Below are 20602 nucleotides of genomic sequence, written 5' to 3'. Positions count from 1 at the left end.
TCAGACTCCCCTGGGAGCTTTTTGAAAAACTGAAAGTGAAAAGAGCCAGGTGCAGACCTGTGTGCCGTGTATCTCTCATCTGAATCAGTACAGAATACCTCTAGAAAACCTCTAGACAGCTATGCAAGAAACTAGGAATCTTGAGTGAGCAGTAGAAAGGAGACTTCTTACTGTGTTTGATTTTGTACCGTGTAAAATATTTATGGTTTTAAAAATTTAAATAGAGAACAAATCAGAACCACAATAAATAAACAGTTCAAAACCCAATAAGGAATGATATTTATTCTAATAAGGAATCAGTTCTGTTCGGTCGCTTAGTTGTGTCCAACTCTTTACGACCCCATGGACTGCAGCATGCCAGGCTTCCCGGTACATCACCAGCTCCTAGAGCCTGCTCATACTCATGTCCGTCGAGTCAGTGATGCCATCCAACCATCTCATCCTCTGTCGTCCCCTTCTCCTGCCTTCAATCTTTCCCAGCATCAGGGTCTTTCCTAATGAGTCAGTTCTCATCAGGTGGCCAAAGTATTGGAGCTTCATCTTCAGCATCAGTCCTTCCACAGCATTTTCAGGACTGAATAAACATCTCTAATAAATCCGTATATCTGAATAATTCCCTAGCAAGGCTGGTCACCAGGCAGGTTTGGGAGCTGCTTCCTAGGGAACAGCCCTACCTGTAGGTCCTTCTGTCATCTCAATTGCAAACTCAGGTCTCATCATTTTTTGCCCTGAAACTTACTTTTCCTCCAGGATTCGAAGTTCCTTTCTGTTCTTTCTCTGTGGAAATCTTGTGCATCCTTCTGGGCCCTGCCAGTGTCAGCTACGGTGACATCCTGGTGGGTGGCAGAGGCATGGCTGTATTGTCACGTTGACACTCACCCATCCGATTCATTCATCCATCGTGCCTTCTCTGATGCACGTGATTGGGGCAACAGTGTTGGTGCAAAGACTTATCAGTGTGACCCTTCCCCGGCAGGCCCACACACCTGCGCACATTCCAGTACCTTTAGCTCATCTCGCAGGCCAGAGCTGCCAGTTCAGGAGGAAGGTAGCGGGAGGCTGGAGAAGCATTTCACGGTTTATCAAGCTGAGGAAAGCTGCCTCCTCCCTTATCCCCAACACTCTACCGACCTTTTCTGGCCAGTCCTCTCTGCTCCAGCCCGTACCGATCCCACTCATTTGAATCCTAAACGTTTAAGTCTTAATTGTCCTCTGTATGTTGACTTGGTTCTCTGAATAGACTGAACATTCCTTGAGGGCAGACACAGAATCATACTTAGTTAACTTCTTTTTCCCAGCTTAGCGCTGGGCTGGTTGACAGTCAGTGCACTTTGTAGACTCACTGACATTCGTTTTTCTTTCCTCCCTTTTATCAGGGCTGGGGGAGTGGGGAGGAGGAATCAGAGATCAAGAGAAATCTCTTGAGAGGTCAGGGTATGGTGATGATTAATAATAATAATAATAATAGTTTATTAAGCAGCTCCTATCGGAAAGCCTACAGAGTGCTAGTGTTTTAAAACGCATCAGATTCTTTATAGTAGTATCTCAGCCTTATAAGAGCACTGGGAGGTAGGTGTTATTATCCCCCTGTACAGAGGTTAAACAGCAGCTTGTCGCCCGTGGAGCCATGACTGGAAGCCTGCTCCAGATCCTGTGTTCCTCGGGAGTGTGGCCAGGAGGAGGGGCAGCGTGGGAGAAGGTGGGGTGGGGGACGTAGTGGTGGTGACCCTCAGGGGTATGAGGTCAGTGACACACTTGGGCATCAAGGCCCTACCACCTAGCAGGGAGACAGCAAAGCTCTGCCACAAACTTTGCTCCAGGCCTTTTGTGCACCGGCAGGAGAAATGGCCTAGTTCCTGACCCCTGCCCTCCCCTCAGATTTGCACTAAAACCCCTTTTCTTTTTTGGTTTTTGAAGGCAATTGAGAAATATGAGATGGAGAAGAAGGCTTTAAAAAGAGAGCGAAGTCGCGGCGGCTTGGCAGACAGAGGCAAAACTCCTTTCCTGTAGACTTGATGGTGTTTTTGTGGGGTTTGGATTTTTTTTAGTGTCTGAAATGTAATTGAGTAGGAATCCAGAGTTTCAGGTGAGAGTATCTCTGGCCTCTTCTGAGAGAGCCTTTAATCTCACTTCTTGGCATCAGGCAAGGAAGGAGGGACAATGCTGTTTCAAGATGACCTGCTGGCGGACACCTTGCACCAGATGTTTTCATACGGATCCCCTTGTTAAAGCTTCCTAAGACCCCCTACCTGTGAGGCAGCTGCCTTTGAACATGTTTTATACTTGAGAGAAGGCAAGGGAACCACTTTCCGAGAACCATAAGGCTTGTCCACCGCAGGTCTTAGATTCGCCCCAGACTGACTTCTAAACCCATGTTTTATCTGCTCATCCTGACTGCTTCTCTGAGCTCAAAAGCAGTCTGATCAAATAAGGAGAGGAATCTTAGCAAGTCAGCAACCCAGGCAAACTAATAGTGCATGTGCCATCTGGCTGCTCAGGATGAATGAAAAATCACAGGTATGATTACCACACAGCTGTGGGCAGACCCCGTGGTTACTCACATCCTATTTCTCTTCTTTCATTTTCCTGCAGAAAAGAGCGAAGGAAAATCACAGTATATTTGCAAGGGCTCAGAATTCAGGAATGTCAAATCTTTCATTATCAAAAGGGTAAGGGATCTCTTGCTGGGTCGGTTTCTGCTGGGCCTGAACTACATTTTATTCCCAGGGAAAGGCCCCTTGGCACCTGGATGGTAATTATGTAGGAAAATGGCAGAGTACCTGTTTTAGAAAATCTTACCCAATCTTAACGTCCAATTCAATGGACATGAACTTGGGCAAACTCTAGGAGATGGTGAGGGACAGGGAGGCCTGGCATGCTGCAGTCCATGGGATCTTAGAGAGTCACATACAACTTGGTGATTGAACAACACCAGTGTATTTTAATACCTTTAGAATTTCTCATAACACCTCAAAAAGGTAGAATCAAGAGGATTCCAGAGGTCAGTTGTCCGTTTATTTTTAGAACTTAGAAGTGGTTTATCCTTAGAAACAATGAGTTCAGCCTCAGTTCACACAGAGCCACCATGCCGCAGAGCTCCCAGGGGTACATTCCCACAGCAGTGGGGGTTTTGTGGGTCACTGCAGACACCCCAGGGAGCTGACAGTCAGGAGCAGTCAGAGGACCCGTCCAGCGCCATGCAGCTTGCTGGTGACAGAGCCCCCTGCCTCTCGCTCAGAGGGGGTCTTGCCCTCTCAGCGGCCTCTCCAGTAGCACTCTGGCCCCATCTCATAGCTGCCCCAGTTAAGATCCTAAGTGCTGTTGCTTGAGTTGTGTCCAACTCTCTGCGACCCCAGTGAGCCTGTAGCCTGCCAGGCTCCTCCGTCCTTGGGATTTCCCAGGCAAGAACACTGTAATCGGTTGTCTTTTCCTCCCTCAGGGGATCTTCCAGACCCAAGGATCAAACCTGTCTCTTGACTCCTGCATTGGCAGGCTGGTTCTCTACCACTAGCGCCCTCTGGGAGGCAAGATCTTCCTAAGCTCCCTCTTTAAACTACCCAGCTCATGTGTATTCAAGCCTTTAAATGCTAGAGAATATGTTACCCTTTTTCACCTTATAGCCTGGAAAATTCCCACACGGCATAGAGTCCGATGGTTGTGGGTCTACATCGAAACTATCACACGACCCATGATGGTGGCCGAGCAGGTCTAAATGTCCTGTCCAGAGCGGCACAGCCAGTACCTGGGAGCTGACATCTGACGCAGAGTCAGTGCAGTTGGTCACTCAGTTCTCCATTGCCAAGGCCATCGCCCAGTTACAGAGGAACTCAGTCCCTCAGGACGTTTCCAGGAGGAGCCTTTGGGTCATGGTTATTGATCTCCTCTTCCTACTTTTCTGTATTTTTACATTTTTGTAGTCATATTTTTATCCTAAAATCCATTTAATGATATATGTTAAGAACCATAGAGCTGGGGTGGTCATATCCTTTGACCCTAATAGTGCCATTTTGAGAAATTCATGCCCATTTTGAGAAATTGATGCCAAGTAAGCAACGTCAAAGAGGTGAACCATGTGGTCCCAGTGAGTAATAATACTAATTTGAACTCATCTGTGAGTAGTTAATTAAATTGTAGCACATCTTGACAAGATATACTACTTTATATGATAAATTTGAAGACAGTGAGACAATGTGAAAAATCTAAGGGGATAAAGCAAGACATAAAAGTGTGTATGCATATATGTATCGTAAAATGATTGAAGTAACACATACGTATTTGTATACATGTGCTCAAAGCCTGAAAGGAAAATAGAAATAATGTAAATATCTGTTGGATAAGAACTGCTTGGATCATGCAGGCACTCTCATTCTCTTCAACATTCTCAAAGATTGTTACTATTATCTCCATGATAAAAAGGAGATGATATTGTGTTGTTTTAAACTGTCAAAATGAGGGACCCCATTTCATATTCTGTTTTTGTCTTTAGAAAACAGCAGATAAAAATCTCCTGGCAGAGCTGTACCAGTACCCATCCTTTGACGACTCTAAGCCAAACAATCTTCCAAATGGGGTGGACTTCTGTGACTTGGTGGGCAATGTGATCCTGGCTGAGAAAAACCCCCTTAGCGGCAAGGTAAGAAGAGAGAGCCCTCTGGGGCGCCCGCCTGCACAGGACACACCGCTGTCCCAGTCTTACACCCCAGGGAATTGAGTCGGGCAGGGAAGTTGCTGAGGGCCACACAGTTTGCAAGTGGCTGAGCTGAGATTAGACCGCCGACCTGACGTCCTTTCTCCCAGTGCTCTGGGCTCCTAACTGTGCTGATCGCGTGACCTGTTAGTGTAGCGTTTTGAGGTCGCGCCCTTGTGATACGTGTTAATTAATGATGCATGTGTTTGTTCTGTTGTCAGTCACTAGGTTGTATATGGGTAACCTTAAGTTTTTTCTTAATTAGACAGTAGTTAGAATATTTACTTGCCCCACGGTTACCCCTTGGGGTGAGTCACCAGCTTGGAGAGCCGGGTTCCTTAGAAAGGAGAAAAGTAAAAGTGAAAGTCACTCAGTCGTGTCCAACTCTTTGCAACCCCACGGACTCTAAAGTCCATGAAATTCTCCAGGCCAGAATACTGGAGTGGGTAGCCATTCCCTTCTCCAGGGGATCTTCCCAACCCAGGGATTGAACCAGGTCTCCCGCATTGCAGGCAGATTCTTTCCCAGCTGAGCCACACAGGGAAGGAGGAAAGGGAGTATTCTAAGGCCCAGAAGAGCTTGTGTGTGTGTTAGACAATGCTGGCCCCTCAGGAGCTGGGGGATAGTTGTGAGCAGGGATTGAGAGGGGAGGAGGCCCAGAAAGTTGTCTCAGCCATCTTCCAGCTGTGCCTCAATGCCCCTCACAACTGCACAGCCCCAGGGTCCCCAAAAAAGCTGCGACCATTGACCCCTCGGCTCCTAACTAGCTCCCCCCGCATTCCTGGCACCCAGCTTTTCAGTCTCTTCCGTCTGTACTTCTCACTGCTTCAAACCACACCCGCATCTCGCTCTGTCCCGCCTCCCTCTCCCCCTATCCTTTCTCTGCCTTCTCCTCCTCCTCTTCATGATTTTCTCCCCGCTGCCCTCTTTCAGGCTGTGTCTCTACCTCTCTTCCATCTTGCAAGCTGACTTCCTAAGAGCAATGATCTGTTTAGGCCAGTCACTGCCCAGTAGGACAGTGGTGTCTGCTGGATTTCCAGCGCCAGGCTCCAGCACGGACTGTGGTCACTAAGCGGATGGCTGCCTTTCAGTGGGTGCTGGTGCCCAGGGCAGGCAGTGGGCACCCTGGAATCAGGTCCTGGACTCCCTGCCTTCTTTAGCAGAGAGGTGAAGGAGCAGCAGGCACTCAAAGCATCCAAAAAAGATGTTCACTACATGGTTTTTGTGATAACAAGGACCTGGAAGGCAGTACATCTTGGAGATTAAGTAGCTGTCTGCGCTCTCATTTATTCTTCTGTAAATAGCAATACAGTAGCCTCTACCTTGAAGTATTATTGTAAAATTAAATAATGTACATAAGCACACAACATAGCACTTAGGCATAACTTCTCAAAAAATGATCATTTTTATTATCAGTGTTACTAGAAAAGTTTAATGATAAGAACATCAGTACAGTCATTTTTGGTTTATATATCATGGACTACTTTGCCACTCTAATGAGTATTTATAAAGAGTGTATTTTAACATACTGTGCTATGACATTAAATGACGTTAAATGAAAAACATCAGTATGTGAAACTCTGCGGTACAATGTTGTTACGTCAGCACACAGGAATATCTGGGGTGAAACCATTCAGAGATATCACCAGCATTCTCTGAGTGATAAGATGGTAGTTTTTTTCTTTCTTTATTGCAATATAGTTGACTTACAATGTTGTGTTAGTTTCAGGTATACAAGAGTGTAGTTTTTTCTTCTTCCTTTTTCTAAAATTTTTTTTTTTAATTTTAGTTTTTTATTTTTTAAATTTTAAAATCTTTAATTCTTACATGCATTCCCAAACATGAACCCCCCTCCCACCTCCCTCCCCATAACATCTTTCTGGGTCATCCCCATGCACCAGCCCCAAGCATGCTGCATCCTGCGTCAGACATAGACTGGCGATTCAATTCACATGATAGTATACATGTTAGAATGTCATTCTCCCAAATCATCCCACCCTCTCCCTCTCCCTCTGAGTCCAAAAGTCCGTTATACACATCTGTGTCTCTTTCCCTGTCTTGCATACAGGGTCGTCATTGCCATCTTCCTAAATTCCATATATATGTGTTAGTATACTGTATTGGTGTTTTTCTTTCTGGCTTACTTCACTCTGTATAATCGGCTCCAGTTTCATCCATCTCATCAGAACTGATTCAAATGAATTCTTTTTAACGGCTGAGTAATACTCCATTGTGTATATGTACCACAGCTTTCTTATCCATTCATCTGCTGATGGACATCTAGGTTGTTTCCATGTCCTGGCTTTTTTTTCTAAAATTTAAAAGAGGAAGAAAGACATGGAAAATGGATGGTGTGTTTCATGGATCCACTGTTTCTATGCCACCTTCTCCCCATCCTGTACCCTTGACAGGCCCACTGACCCTCTCTGGAACCTGAGCTCTCGTTCCACGTGCTGTGTGGGTGCCCCCAGGATGGTGACTGCTGTGCTAACTAATGTCCCGTTTCTCAGGTCCCCTGGGAAATGTTTTCTTTAGACCTTAATCCCAAGAAAAACTGCATTTCCTGGAATGCTTTTAGTCTTACATCTGACGCTGGCTCCTGCTTTTCTTTGGCTCCAGGAAACCCAAGACAGATTTGTGCCCTGCCTTTAAAAGGACCCTCTTCCATCCTGCTTGGGGGCCATGCCAAATTTATTTGCCTCCTCAAATCTTCTCCTCCATCCCTTCCCTATGCCCTCAGCGCCCTCAGCAGCCAGCTTTGCCTCTGGCTCAGAGAACCTGGGGGCCACCCCTAGACCATGAGTTCACTCCTTGAACCCTCACAGCCGTTCTGGAGGTCAGGACTGTCGTCACCATCTCCATTTCCCAGATGAGCGCAGACAGATTCAATAACATTGGTCAGGGCCCTGCAGCCAGTTAGTGCAAGAGCTGGACGAGAATCCAGGCAGGGCGGAGTCAGTCTGCGCCCTCCACCCCTCTGACTGTCTTGCCTCTCCAAGGAGACATGAGGAATGGCAGAGGGGACTAAACCGAGAGCAGGGCTCAGAGCGCTCTTTGCTACCAAAGGTGGCTTGCTATGCACTCTGCCCGCAGCTTCTGTGGGCTTGAAGGGACTGCCGAGAAGTCTTCCCCTTTGCATCCGGGACACGATCTGCTCCTCCACATGGTGACAGGAGAGGCAGCCCATGCAGTATCTCTGGGGCCAGACTGCCTGCTTTTTGCTTTCTTTTCGGCCGCGATATGTGGCGTGTGGGATTCTTAGTTCCCCAACCAGGGATTGAACCTGCACCCCCTGTATTGGAAGCACCAGGGAAGTCCTAGGCTGCCTGCTTTGGAGGCTCCCCATCTGTATAAGCTTAGGCAAGAATTCTAACCTTTCAGTCCTCACTTCCCTCTTCCATACATTGGGGGTAACAGTTTCATCCTTCACCAGCAACCACAGAGACAGATGGTGAAAAAGTGAGATAGCTGTTCCCTCCTTCCTGAGCCTCCCTCCGCTCCCCACATCCCGCCCCTCCAGGTAGTCACAGAGCACCGACCGGAGCTCCCTGTGTTACCTGGCAGCCCCCCACTGCCTGTTTTACATGTGGGAGTGTATATACGTCAGTGCTGCTCTCTCAGTGCGTACCCTCTTCTCCCTGCCCCTCTGTGTCACAAGTCTGTGCTCTACGTCTGTGTCTCTGTTCCTGCCCTGCAAATAGGTTCATCAAGATCATTTTTCTAGATTCCATATATACGCATTAATATATGATATTTGTTTTTCTCTTTCTGACTTACTTCACTCTGTATAACAGGCTCTAGGTTTTTTTTTTCCCTAAGTTGACCCCAAAGTATGTTGACTCCAAAGATGATTGGCTGGGAGGTGGTGTGATTAATAACAATAACAAGCCATAGAATGTGAGTGGAAAGGAAGGGTTTGAGTGGAGATGATTATGAATCTGGCTGTAGCTCCAGGTAAATTTCATAGAATAAATAAATAAATAAGCAATAATAACATGAATTGTGTCTCTCTTCCAGTCTTTCTGTTCAGGTCGAGAATTAGAGAAGTTTCTCTCTTCCCCTTCTGTAAGAGCTATATGGCTGGATAGCTTCTGGTGGATCTTTCATGAAAGGTACCAGGTAAATGCAAACTGGGTTGCTTCTCTTCCTTGCTTATTTTCCTGTGAGACAAACCCCAGCCTCTTTTTTTGTTTTTAAACCCCGGCCTCTTTAACATGGGTTCTCGGCCCCTCTGATTCCACAGACCACCCATGGACTGTGCCTCATCTGTGCCCTCATCCTTTCCCACCCATGCCTTCTCCAGACACCTTGGGCTGGAAGCATCGCACCATGCCTGCAGCACCCCTGAGCTTTAGGAACTGGCCCCTGTCACGTTGCTGGTCAAGGGCAGAGCAGAGAGCAAAGTCAGGACCTCCTGACTCAGAGTTTCGGGTGCTTTTCTCAACACCTTGCCTCTCTGTACATGTTCTATAGGTCCTAAAGCAAAGTAGTATAGCATTTCATAAATAATATGAGATTAAATACCTTGCGAATAAGATTCCTAAAAATGAGAGAAACACTTAGCTAAGGTTCTCAGCCCTTGACTGTTTCAACAAATAATTCTTGTAATTCCTTCTCTATTTGTATTCCTGGTAGCCAAAGAAGGAGGTCCAGAGCAAGCTGTTCGACCGGATAGCCCAGAACTATGCTTTGCTTTTGTTTTGTGAATCCAGGACTCATTATGAAGAGGCTCTCTTAAAAGTGAGCATCAACCACTATTTAGGAAAAACAAATCATATTAGACAGCTATTCACTGCTCTGTTCCAAGTTAATGTTAATGCCCTTAACATTCTTTCCATAAGAAAGTAATTAGTAGTAAGTTGTGGTATCTTCCTTCATATGCATGCATGCTGCATGCTAAGTTGCTTCAGTTGAGTCTGGCTCTTTGTAACTCTGTGGACTGTAGTCTGCCAGGCTCCTCTGTCCTTGGGATTCTCCAGGCAAGAATACTGGAGTGGGTTGCCATTTCCTTCTCCAATGTACGAAAGTGAAAAGTGAAAGTGAAGTTGCTCAGTCATGTCCAACTCTTAGCGACCCCATGGAATGCAGCCTACAAGGCTCCTCCGTCCATGGGATTTTTCAGGCAAGAGTACTGGAGTGGGGTGCCATTGCCTTCTCCTTAAAGAAAGCTGAGTGCAGAAGAATTGATGCTTTTGAACTGTGTGTTGGAGAAGACTCTTGAGAGTCCCTTGGACTGCGAGGAGATCAAACCAGTCCATCCTAAAGGAGATCAGTCCTGGGTGTTCATTGGAAGGGCTGATGTTGAAGCTGAAACTCCATACTTTGGCCACCTGATGGGAAGAGCTGACTCATTTGAAAAGACCCTGATGCTGGGAAAGATTGAGGGCAGGAGAAGGGGACGACAGAGGATTAGATGGTGGGATGGCATCACTGACTCAATGGACATGAGTTTGGGTCGGCTCTGGGAGTTGGTGATGGACAGGGAGGCCTGGCATGCTGCAGCTCATGGAGTTGCAAAGAGTCGGACATGACTGAGTGACTGAACTGAACTGAATGCAGCAGTTACAAAAAATAAGGTAGCTCTATATATATTGATTGGGAAGATATAGTGATATATTTTAAGTGAAAAACAAAGCAACTTATACAACTCCATATTATAAAAGTATATATATATGCATATGTATGTGTGCCTGTGAGTGGGAAAAAAAGTCTGGAAAAATATTTGCCGAACTCGTAGCAGTGCTCATCTCTAGGGAATGAAAGTGAAAGTGTTAGTTGCTCAGTCCTATCTGACTGTTTCTGACCCCTTGGACTGTTGCCCACCAGGCTCCTCAGTCCATGGGATTCTCTAGCCAAAAATACTGGAGTGAGTTGCCATTCCCTTCTCCAGGGGATCGTCCTGATCCAGGAAAACTCAGGGAATGAGATTATAAGAAACTTCCTTCTCTATTTTATTTATTTCTATAGTGTTTAAATATGTGATTTCAAAATTAGGAATATACATGTATACTTTTTATGTATGTGTGTATGTATATATGTGGGCTTTCCAGGTGGCTCAGTGTTAAAGAATCCACCTGCCAAGCAGAAGACACGGGTTCAGCTCCTAGGTCGGCAAGATCCCCTGGAGAAGGAAATGGCAAGTCACCCCAGTATTCTTGCCTGGGTAATCCCATCAACCGAGGAGCCTGGTAGACTACAGTCCATGGGGCCACAAAGAGTTGAACACGACTTAGTGACTAAACAACAGCATGTATATATGTGTGTGTATGTATATTTATATACACTAAAAGGGTTGCTAGAAGAAAATATGAGTGAACATTTATATGACTTGAGGATTTGAGGATGGGGAAGGACTTTCTAAATATGACCCCAAGGGAATAACCGTAAAAGACTGATTTAATTATTAATATATAAATTGTTTAAATTACTGCAAAGAGGTAAATGAGAAATTATGCAAAAATACTGTTAGCATATATGCCTCACAACATAAAGAAGTCTTACAAATCAGTAGGGAAAATGGACCAATGGACAAAGCACATAAGCCAGAAATTCTCTAGGGAAGAAATACAAATGGGGAAAAAGTTCATCTTTGACAACAATCAAAAATATAAATTAAAGCAATAATCATTCAATTCTCCTTTTTACCTGCTAGATTGCACAGATTAAAAAGTGTCACTCCCAGGATTATGAAGGATATAGGGATTTCCGTTGGAGATTCTGAGTGGAAAGTGAATTGATACAGATGTGCTGAAAGGCACTTATACTGATAAAGCGTCTGCTTAACAAGTCGCTTAGGCTGTCTGTGTCTCAGTTTCATCATCCATAATATGGGGATAATATTAATGATGCCTCTCTCACCAAGTTGCCCTAAGGATTAAATGAGATTGTGTTTGTAAGACATCTGACATCACCCAGCACTTGATGGGCCCCCAGTATATAATAGCTGCCATGATTACTATTATACCATCTAATGCAAGTCATAACCTAATAAATAGTAAAAGCTGCTTTCATTCATGCATTCAACAAATTTTTAACTGCCTAATATGCTCCAGATACTGAGCTAACTTCATAAATAAATGTAATTACTCTGCATAAATTGTAATGCAAAGTCTTAGAAATATGACAGTATCTTGTCATGTTTAAGTAAATTTTGAAATGGCCACTCACACAATATTATGAAGGTCACTTTTGAAAAAAAATTCCAAAGAGTTTATAATAACCTGGGGAAGTATTTATGTTATGATGTTAAATGAATAAAGCCAGATAGAAATGTATAATTTGAGCCTAAGCATAGCTGAAAAGAAACAGCAGTACCACTTGTGCACTGTGTAAAAGAACTCAATAAGTAAGACTTAATATTATCTCTGGGATGGAGCAAGATGAGTATGTCAAATGTACTTGTCATCTTTGAGCTACTCTTTGACCAGGTGGTAGAAAGGGCTGAGCCACAGACCATCCATGTGCAGAGGAACTGGAGGAGGGGAAGGTTGTTGGCCAACACAGCACGATGTTTGAGGTGTGGTCTCCACGTAGGATAAGGGGTCCACCTAGATATGTGGCAGCTGCAGATGGAAATTGCTCACCTCGTGGACTTCCCAGGTAGCACTAGTGTTAAAGAACCCGCTTTCCAATGCAGAAGATGTAAGAGGTGTGGATTCGATCCCGGGGGCAGGAAGCCCCCTGGAAGGAGAAGGCAGTCCACTCCAGCATTCTTGCCTGGAGAATCCCATGGACAGAGGAGCCTGACAGGATACAGTCCACGGGGTCGCAGAGAGTCAGACACGACTGAAGCGACTGAGCGCGAACGCTAAGCCGTGATCAGCACGGTAGCCCAGTGCCAGGTAGAGCGTTTTATCACAGGTCCTTTCTGCAGTCAGGGGCTCTTTGCTGGGTGTGGAAACATCCAGAATGTTGCCCGGGCTCCTTTTGCCCCCTAGAGGTTGCCATTGCTTCTGAGCAAAGCCCTGTACACCAGCTTCTGCTGCTGTTTCCCTCAGTCCTGGTTCAACACGCACGAGTTCAAGTCTGACATCTGCAACACGATGAGCCTGTGGATTTCAGGTGAGAGGGGGCTGCTTCCTCCTGGGAAAGCCATTCCAGATACACGTCTTCCACCAGAGCCCAGGTAGGTTCCTGGTTGCCATCATACCTCCTCATTGAGGCAGTTGTCCTTTTCTCTCCTTGACAAGCAGGAAAGTAAAGTGTGCAGTTAGATCCCAAGGAGTACCCGTGAGCCTGCTTCCTTAAGCAGTCTGAGACAGTCCTCGTCCCCCTTTGTCCCTGGCTGCATCTTCAGGGAGCAGGTTTCAGCAGTCCTGCCCGTTAACCATGTGCTGTAGGTGGGTGGACCCAGGACCCCCTGCCGTGTGCTGGCCAGGTGGTCCTACCTTCCACCCCCCCGTGTGACCCCGCGTGACCCAGGGTTGTCTCTCTCTCCCGGCAGCACACCACAGTTCCAGTCTGATGTTTGCTTTTCACCTATTTTTCAGTCTCCTTCCTCACTCGCCCTATCTCAACCCAGATATCTTCTAAAGTCACTGAAAGCTGAGAAGTCCCCTGTGGACTGAGCACTGCGCTAAGTAAGCACTTTTTACATTTCCTCCTATGTTGAGGATCACTTCCATGTCAGGAGATGTGGTCAAACTCACAGATCTCAGCATACAGTTGTATTTATAGCTAAGAATTATTATTGCAATGGAGTGAGGATACATAACCAGATCCTAAGGGGACAGACAGGCAGAGTTTGAAGGAATTCACATGCAGGCTTCCTCCTCCCATTGATGCAGAGCCCCTCATCCCGATGCAATGAACATGTAGCCACACGTGTGTGATGGTTTCTGCCCAGACGTCCATTAGAGAAACAGTGCCCAAAGTTTTTACTGGGGGCTGCTCATGTAGGTACCTCTGTCTATCATGTACCAAAATTCCAGGGAAGCAGATGGTTAGTGTCAGCTACGTTTTATAAGCAGTCTAGGCCCCCTGAGTCATTCGTGTCAGGGAAGAAAATTTCCCCCAGCTTTATATGACATTGTGGAAGTCTAAGGTGTACAGTGTGAAGATTTGATGCACGTATATATTGTGAAGTTTTTACCACAAGCAGATTAGTTAACTCATCCTTCACCTCACATAATTCCCGGTCCTTTTAACACATGCAGCATTGAGAGCAGGCATTCAGACCCAGGCGCCCCCACTGTGAAGCTAAGTCTTTGACCACTACACCGTCTCACCTCCCCTTCTGCCTGTCTTTTCTGTTCTTTCTTCCTATTCCCTTTTTTGTCCAAGGCTGTGCCTCCTTCCCCAGTTGACCCGCAGTAATAAGCCTCCTGCCCGCTTACTTTGTCCAGTGGAGACAGGAGCTTAGTATAAGGGCTTGAATTTTTTTAAGTAATCTTTGGCCTTTTCCTTCCTACATCAAAGAACTGAAGGAGATAGTGGAATTTCTGTACTGTCTGAGGATTCAGACTCCAAGAAATCAAGATTCTGAAACACATGGTTTCCTTAAAAGAAAGGTGTCAGCCCCCTAAGCATCACCATTTGACATTTCAGGCAAAGCCATTTCTGGTACCGAACCAAGTATAATAATATGTTGGACAAAGCTTTACTGAGAGCCTGTTTATCGTGTGCCAGATCCAATACTAAGCCCTGGAAGTGCAGAGATGAACCAGACCCAGCCCCTGCCTTCAAGGAGTTCCAGTAAGAGCAGAGGAGATAGACAGGAAAAACAGTGACAGTGCCTTCACACCTACATAGCACGCGGCAGGTTCACACGTCTGTGGTGTGATCTGACCCTCACGCCGTCGGGAGGGCAGGGTTGGCCTCACATCTCCATTCTCCAAATGAAGAAACCAGTCTCACAGAGAGGAAGTGGCTCGTGCCAGGCTACAAGGCCAGCATGGGGGAGGGCTCATGCTGGAAGCCCAGGCCCCCCAGGACCAGCAGGGGCATCTCGGGGGCCTCGCTCTTCTGTTCTCTGCCTCCCTTCCTCTTTTGCAGCAGTTTTCATGACCGCTCTTAACTCCTTCTCAGGTATATATCCTTGCCCACACAGCTATAACAGCTGGGACTACTCAAAACTGGATCCAGAGAGGTTCCGGAGAGAAGAGTTAATGTTGCAGAGAAGAAGACTGCTGAAGGGTAAGGTGCCAGCTAGGGACTACCATCCCCAGTGCCCACTGCCACATCCAGCTGCCACCTAGTCCAGGCAGTTGCTGTGCTGTGCTAAGTCGCTTCAGTCGGGTCCAGCTCTGGGCGACCCTATGGACTGTAGCCCTCCAGGCTCCTCTGTCCATGGGATTCTCCAGGCAAGACTACTGGAGCGGATTGCCATTCCCTTCTCCAAGGGGTCTTCCTGACCCAGGGATCAAACTGTTGTCTCTTACGTCTAACCTGCATTGGCAGGCAGGTTCTTTACCACTAGTGCCACCTGGGAAGCCCCTAGTCTGGGCAGGGAGGGACCTTAATACTGAAATCCTCTGACCTGGTTCTCTCTCAAGGCTAGCTCTCACGTACCCTAAACTAGCCTCCAGCAGACATCGTGGACACCCAGGAATTTCAAAGTAAAAAGAAAAAAAAAATCTCACCTGGAAATTGTCTTCACAATTAATGACATTTCAGTGAATATTAAATTTAACATCGTAAGAATTTGATAGGTTGTTACTCTTTTAAGTGTTTAGTTCAAGACTTACTCATTTCAGTTTTGCAAGGTTCTGAGTTTTTGTTTGTCTTTTAAAGCCAATGCTTTTTGTTTTCTTCTTGTGAGTTGAGTGCTTGCCCTGTTTACCCTCTGCAGACATTATTTCCTTTAATTGGCTCATCAGCCCTTTGAAGTAGTTAGTATTCACACCCTTTCACGGGATCAAACATGTTAGGTGATTTGCCCACAGTCACTCAGCAGGTAGAATGACAGGCTCTGGGTTGCCTGATGCCAGGCCTCTTGCTGTTGTTGTAGCCTCCAGGGCTTCCGTGATGGCTCAGAAAGAATCTACCTGCAATGAGGGAGACCAGGATCTGATCCCTGGGTGGGGAAGATCCCTGGAGAAGGGAATGGCTACCCACTCCAGTATTCTTGCCTGGAGAATCCCATAGACAGAAGAGCCTGGCGGGCTACAGTCCATGACATCACAGGAGTCGGACCTGACTGAGTCTCACTTTCATAGCCTCCTGGGAGGGGCTGTCTCAGAGTTACTGCTCTGGTGTCACCCTCAAGACTAGAAGGAACTGACGAACTACTTTCTTTCCTCTTCCCTAGGAAGAGACTTGTCTTTCCTCACTGCTAGGAGGTACTCCGTCTGGAAAGCCACTCAGAACAGGAGGACCTGCTGCCATCATGTAAGTGTGAGGCCCGCACCCAGACCTTTGGAGCCCCCTAAGCTTCAGTGACTTCTGGTTGGTTGCACATCTCTGCACTCCTTGCCCCGTCATCTCAGGGAGGGGCCCTGGATCTGGGTACTCAGGTCTGCAGGGATGAGTGGGGGCACTAAAGGGCAGCCAGAAATGCCGGGATTGGGAGGAGAGAGGAAAGGAAGCCATCTTCCAGTGTCGGCTGCAGCACACGTGTCTTTGTATCTTCTCCCCGGTGAGCCTCATCTCATTCCTTAGCCTGGACATCCTCCCGACACCTCCTTGCTCCTCTCCTCCTGGTTCATCTTCCCTCCTGTGTAGCGCCGGGCACCACCACCCCTCTGCCTTCCACTTCCAACACCCCACTTTGAGCTCACTTCGCTACTGCAGGAGGCTCCTGTCTGCCTCAGGCTCTCATATCCCTTCAAGTTTTTCAAAACACAAATCTAATTACATTATCCTGTCCCCATCGACCCTAAACACGGCCCCCTCTCTCAGCCTTCCAGGCCTCAGAAGGGGCAGGTGTTCGATCCCTGGTCAGGGAACTAAGATCTTGCATGCTTGCCACAGGGCCTAATCAGAAAGAAAGAAGACGAAGAAGAAGAAGAAGTGGTCAGTAGGAAGGCCCTCGCCTGCCTGCCCCGAGACCGCCTGCCCCTGTCTGTACCCTCGCAGTCTGCCGTGTAGGAGGAAGGGCCCTCGCCCTGTGCTGGGACCTCCCCGCTCAGCTTCCACTCCTGCACTCGGCGCCGTCGTTTTTTGCAGCATTGTTCCCCCCTCAGCTCCTCCACCCGCCTCGTTGCGGTTCTGTTGGTTCACTCCCATCGTTGAACAGTCCTCTAGCATCTGTTGCCTTTACAGAGAAAACCCACTTTGTCTCTGCACCCTCGTTTCTTGCTGCCTGTCCCCCAGAATTTCCTGGAAGACTCGTCTGCCCCCGCATCTCTTCCTCAGCCGCTCTGTGGTTCCTGCCTGCTGTGCTCGTCTGCACCTGCTCTGGCCAACTTGGCCTGGCCCCCAGTCTGTTCCCTCTTCTGGTCTGTTTCCTATGGCTGGTTGCTCTCATCTTCTTGAAATCCTTTTTTAACTCTTAGCTTCTTTGTTATCAGACTTTTTAAGTGTCTTTCTTTCTGGCCGGCTGCCCCTCCTCTTGTCTTTCTTGCTAGCTCCCCATCTCATCAGTCAGTTCTGTCCTGGCCCCTTCCCTCTCTGTCTAGATGTCCTTTCCAGGTGATTTCGTCTGGTCTAGTGGCTTTCTTTTCTTTTTTTAAAAATGTATTTATTTATTTTAATTGGACAATGATTACTTTACAGTATTGTGATGGGTTTTGCCATACATCAATATGAAGTGGCCATAGGCATTCATGTGTCCCCTCCATCCTGAACTCCTTCCTCCCACCTTCCTCCCCACCCCATCCCTTCAGGCTGTCACAGAGCACCAGCTTTGGGTGCCCTGCGTCATACATCAAACTCCCACTGGCAATCTATTTTACATATGGTGATGTATATGTTTCAATGCTATCTATTCTCTCAAATCATCCCACCCACCCTCTTCTTCTCCCACTGAGTCCAAAAGTCTGTTCTTTATGTCTGAAAAATATGGAATGCTTCATGAATTTGCATGTCCTCCTTGCACAGGGCCCATGCTAAGCTTCTCTGTATTGTTCCAACTTTAGTGTGTATGCTGCCGAAGCGAGCACGGTCTGCTGGTTTCCTGCATGCCAGTAACGCCCAAATCTCCCTCTGTACCCTGGCCATGCTCAGGACTCATATGGTCTGTCCAGCTGTCCTGTTGGCTTTCCCAGGAGCCCCTCAACTTAGCAAAGCAGGGGCGTGGGGAGACGAGCCCTGACTCCCAACCTGCGCGACACTCCTCTCCTGGCCCATGGCCGTAGCCTCTTCGTGAGCTCTATTCTTTCACTCTTAGCCCCAGCTGCTCTCCACACGACAGAGTGACCTTTTTCAGACACACACTGGCTGAGGTTGTTCCTGGCTTAGACCTCACCAGTTCTCCAGTGCCCCCAGTCCCCTGAACCCAGCCTGGATTGCTCTGCAGAATTCAGCCACCTCCACCTCTCTCTCCTGCCTCCTCGCTTCCATTCCCTCGCTGCACTTCCTTCTGCCTCTGGGACACTCCAGCCCTGTGTCCAGTTGGGTCATCAGCTGTCACCTTTACCTGGAACGTGCTTCCCTCAGGGTTCCTGAGGGAGAGGGCTGGCTCCTTCTTGCCCTTCAGATTCCAACTTTCTGTCATTGCTTAGCGGTGTCCCTGGCCCCCCAGTCACTCTCTGTTATCATATTGCCTATGATTCCCCATACAGTACATATCATGCTCCCTGCTATTCTTTTTTTTTTTTTTTTCTTGTCTGCATGACATATGTGATTCCTAGTTCCCCAGTAGGGATCGAACTCGCACCTCCTGCATTGGAAATGCAGAGTCTTAACCACTGGACTGCCAGGGAAGCCCCCTGCTATTCTTCCTGCAGGATTTATATATTGTTCAGTATCTGTCTCCCCCTATTAGAATATAAACTCTATGAGAACAGGACCTCTTTTCCTTTATCCCTCTTCTATCTCAAGCTCCTGCAATAGGCTGAGCACAAAGATACTCAACAATTGTCTCTTGACTTCACAGAGGAGGTCATCATGTCAACTCTTCACCCTCTGCTTAGCATATAATGTGCTTAGCCATTCAGTTGTGTCTGACTCTTTGCGACCCCATGGACTGTAGCCCACTAGATTCCTCTGTTCATGGGGATTCTCCAGGCAAGAATACTGGAGTGGATTGCCATGCCCTCCTCCAGGGACTCTTCCCAGCCCAGGGGTTGAACCCAGGTGTCCCACTGCTCTATGAATGTCAGGAGGCTTCCCAGGTGGCTCAGTGGTAAAGAATCTGCCTGCCGATATGGTAGACACAGGAGACTCAGGTTCAGTCCCTGAGTTGGGAAGATCCCCTGGAGTAGGAAATGGCAACCCACTCCAGTATTCCGGCCTGGGAAAGTCCATGGACAGAGGAGCCCGGCAGGCTACAGTCCATGGGGTGGCAAAAAGTCACAAAGAGTACAACTGAGCATGCACACACAGTATAAATATCAGCCTCCAGAAGTATAGACAGAGCAGGCACTGTGGAGGGACAGCTGTCACTCCCAGACCGAGAACAAAATATTATTCAGTGTTTTTGCACTGCCTGTCACAACTGTGTCAAGCAAATGTATTTTCTTTGTACTGGAATACATTAAATCTTCCGACAGTTATTTCAGAAACCCAGCTAAGAGAGTCCCTTTTCTGCCCCAGAAATAGAAATAATCAAAAGCTTTCCAACCTTAAAAGCAGCTGAAGTTTTACTGGGCAAACCAGAATGGAGGGAGTCATCGAATTCCACGGTGGGGACAGAGCTTCTCTCTTGTTTTTAGCAGACACGCTTTCCCATCTGCTCAGGGAGATAGTTGGCTGTGTTCAAAATGTGCTTTTCAGTGGCAGCAATCTGTCTGGGAGTCCACAGTTGAACGGACGAGCGGCAGGTTTTAAGTCTTACCCTGTGGTATGCCCTATTCCAGCTTCATGTTGCGAATTTGCAGAGTGGGAATAAAAAAGCATCTAACTATGTATCTGGCTTCCCCTGTGAGGCTCAGCTATAAGTAAGGGCTCCTACCTATTAGAGACTGAGTCACTTGTTCACTTAATAAATATGGGAGAACAGTCAAATAAGACCTTTATAAGGAGGAGGAGTCATCGTAGTTCTTATTTGCAAACACAGAAGCTAATCCAGCTGCTTTAAACACGAAGAATGTATTATAATAAAGAATATTAGTGGTACTAGTATTAGTGGAATAATAGTAATATAATTAGTATTCAGTTCAGTTGCTCAGTCATATCCAACTCTTTGTGACCCCATGAATCGCAGCACACCAGGCCTCCCTATCCATCACCAGCTCCCGGAGTTTACCCAAACTCATGTCCATCCAGCCATCTCATCCTCTGTCATCCCCTTCTCCTCCTACCCCCAATCCCATAATTAGTATTAGTGCTATAATAAAGAGTATTAGTGGTATGTGGTTCCCCAGGATGGGCCAGGGCATTAGTTTCAGAGGCCGTGCCACCAAGAATGTTGTGCACTGACCTCTAGTAGAGGGGACTAATGCTCAGAACTCTACCCTTCTTTCCTTGAAAAGCCAGTTGCTCCTGTTACAGTCTTTCCAGAAGCTGAAGTCTGCTTGGTTCCTCACTTCCTCACCTTGCCCATTTCCATCTTAAATTCTCAGGCAGGTGCATTGCATCTGAGGGTGAGAGCCTGGGTAAAATGTCTGCGCTCAGTCACAGAAGAAGCTGGGAGAGTAGCTGAAGTCTTTCAGTCACTTTGGGGCCTGGGTCTTATGTACATGGAGGGAAAAAAAAGAAAGCGTTAGTGACTCCGTTGTGTCCAGTTAACTCTTTGCGACCCCATGGACAGGAGCCCGCCAGGCTCCTCTGTCCATGGAATTCTCAGGCAAGAATACTGGAATGGGTTGCATTCCCTTCTCCAGGAGATCATCCAACCCAGGGATCAAACCCAGGTCTCCCTCGTTGAGGCATATT

General features: G+C 47.1%; 1 protein-coding gene and 1 non-coding gene across 3 annotated transcripts in view; one reads left to right on the top strand and one right to left on the bottom strand.

Moving 5' to 3' along the window:
- Window positions 1-20602, top strand: part of FAM227A (family with sequence similarity 227 member A) — a 52100-nt gene that overhangs the window by 9727 nt on the left and 21771 nt on the right. Inside the window, exons 4-9 of one of the 2 annotated variants that reach the window (XM_012175651.5) lie at window positions 4487-4633; window positions 8705-8806; window positions 9323-9427; window positions 12625-12748; window positions 14714-14821; window positions 15936-16015. In XM_012175651.5, coding sequence (XP_012031041.1) covers window positions 4487-4633; window positions 8705-8806; window positions 9323-9427; window positions 12625-12748; window positions 14714-14821; window positions 15936-16015 — 666 coding nt within the window. The remainder of the gene's footprint in view (window positions 1-4486; window positions 4634-8704; window positions 8807-9322; window positions 9428-12624; window positions 12749-14713; window positions 14822-15935; window positions 16016-20602) is intronic. The other variant, XM_027968111.3, reaches the window with a different exon arrangement.
- LOC114114166 (U6 spliceosomal RNA) lies at window positions 17621-17727 on the bottom strand. The gene has a single exon (XR_003589005.1). It is a non-coding gene; the product is annotated as a U6 spliceosomal RNA (small nuclear RNA).

Source organism: Ovis aries, chromosome 3, assembly GCF_016772045.2.
Source record: "Ovis aries strain OAR_USU_Benz2616 breed Rambouillet chromosome 3, ARS-UI_Ramb_v3.0, whole genome shotgun sequence".
Classification (NCBI taxonomy): Eukaryota; Metazoa; Chordata; class Mammalia; order Artiodactyla; family Bovidae; genus Ovis; species Ovis aries.
The sequence above is the reverse complement of the archived record's forward strand: the minus strand, read 5'-3'. Positions and strand labels throughout refer to the sequence as shown.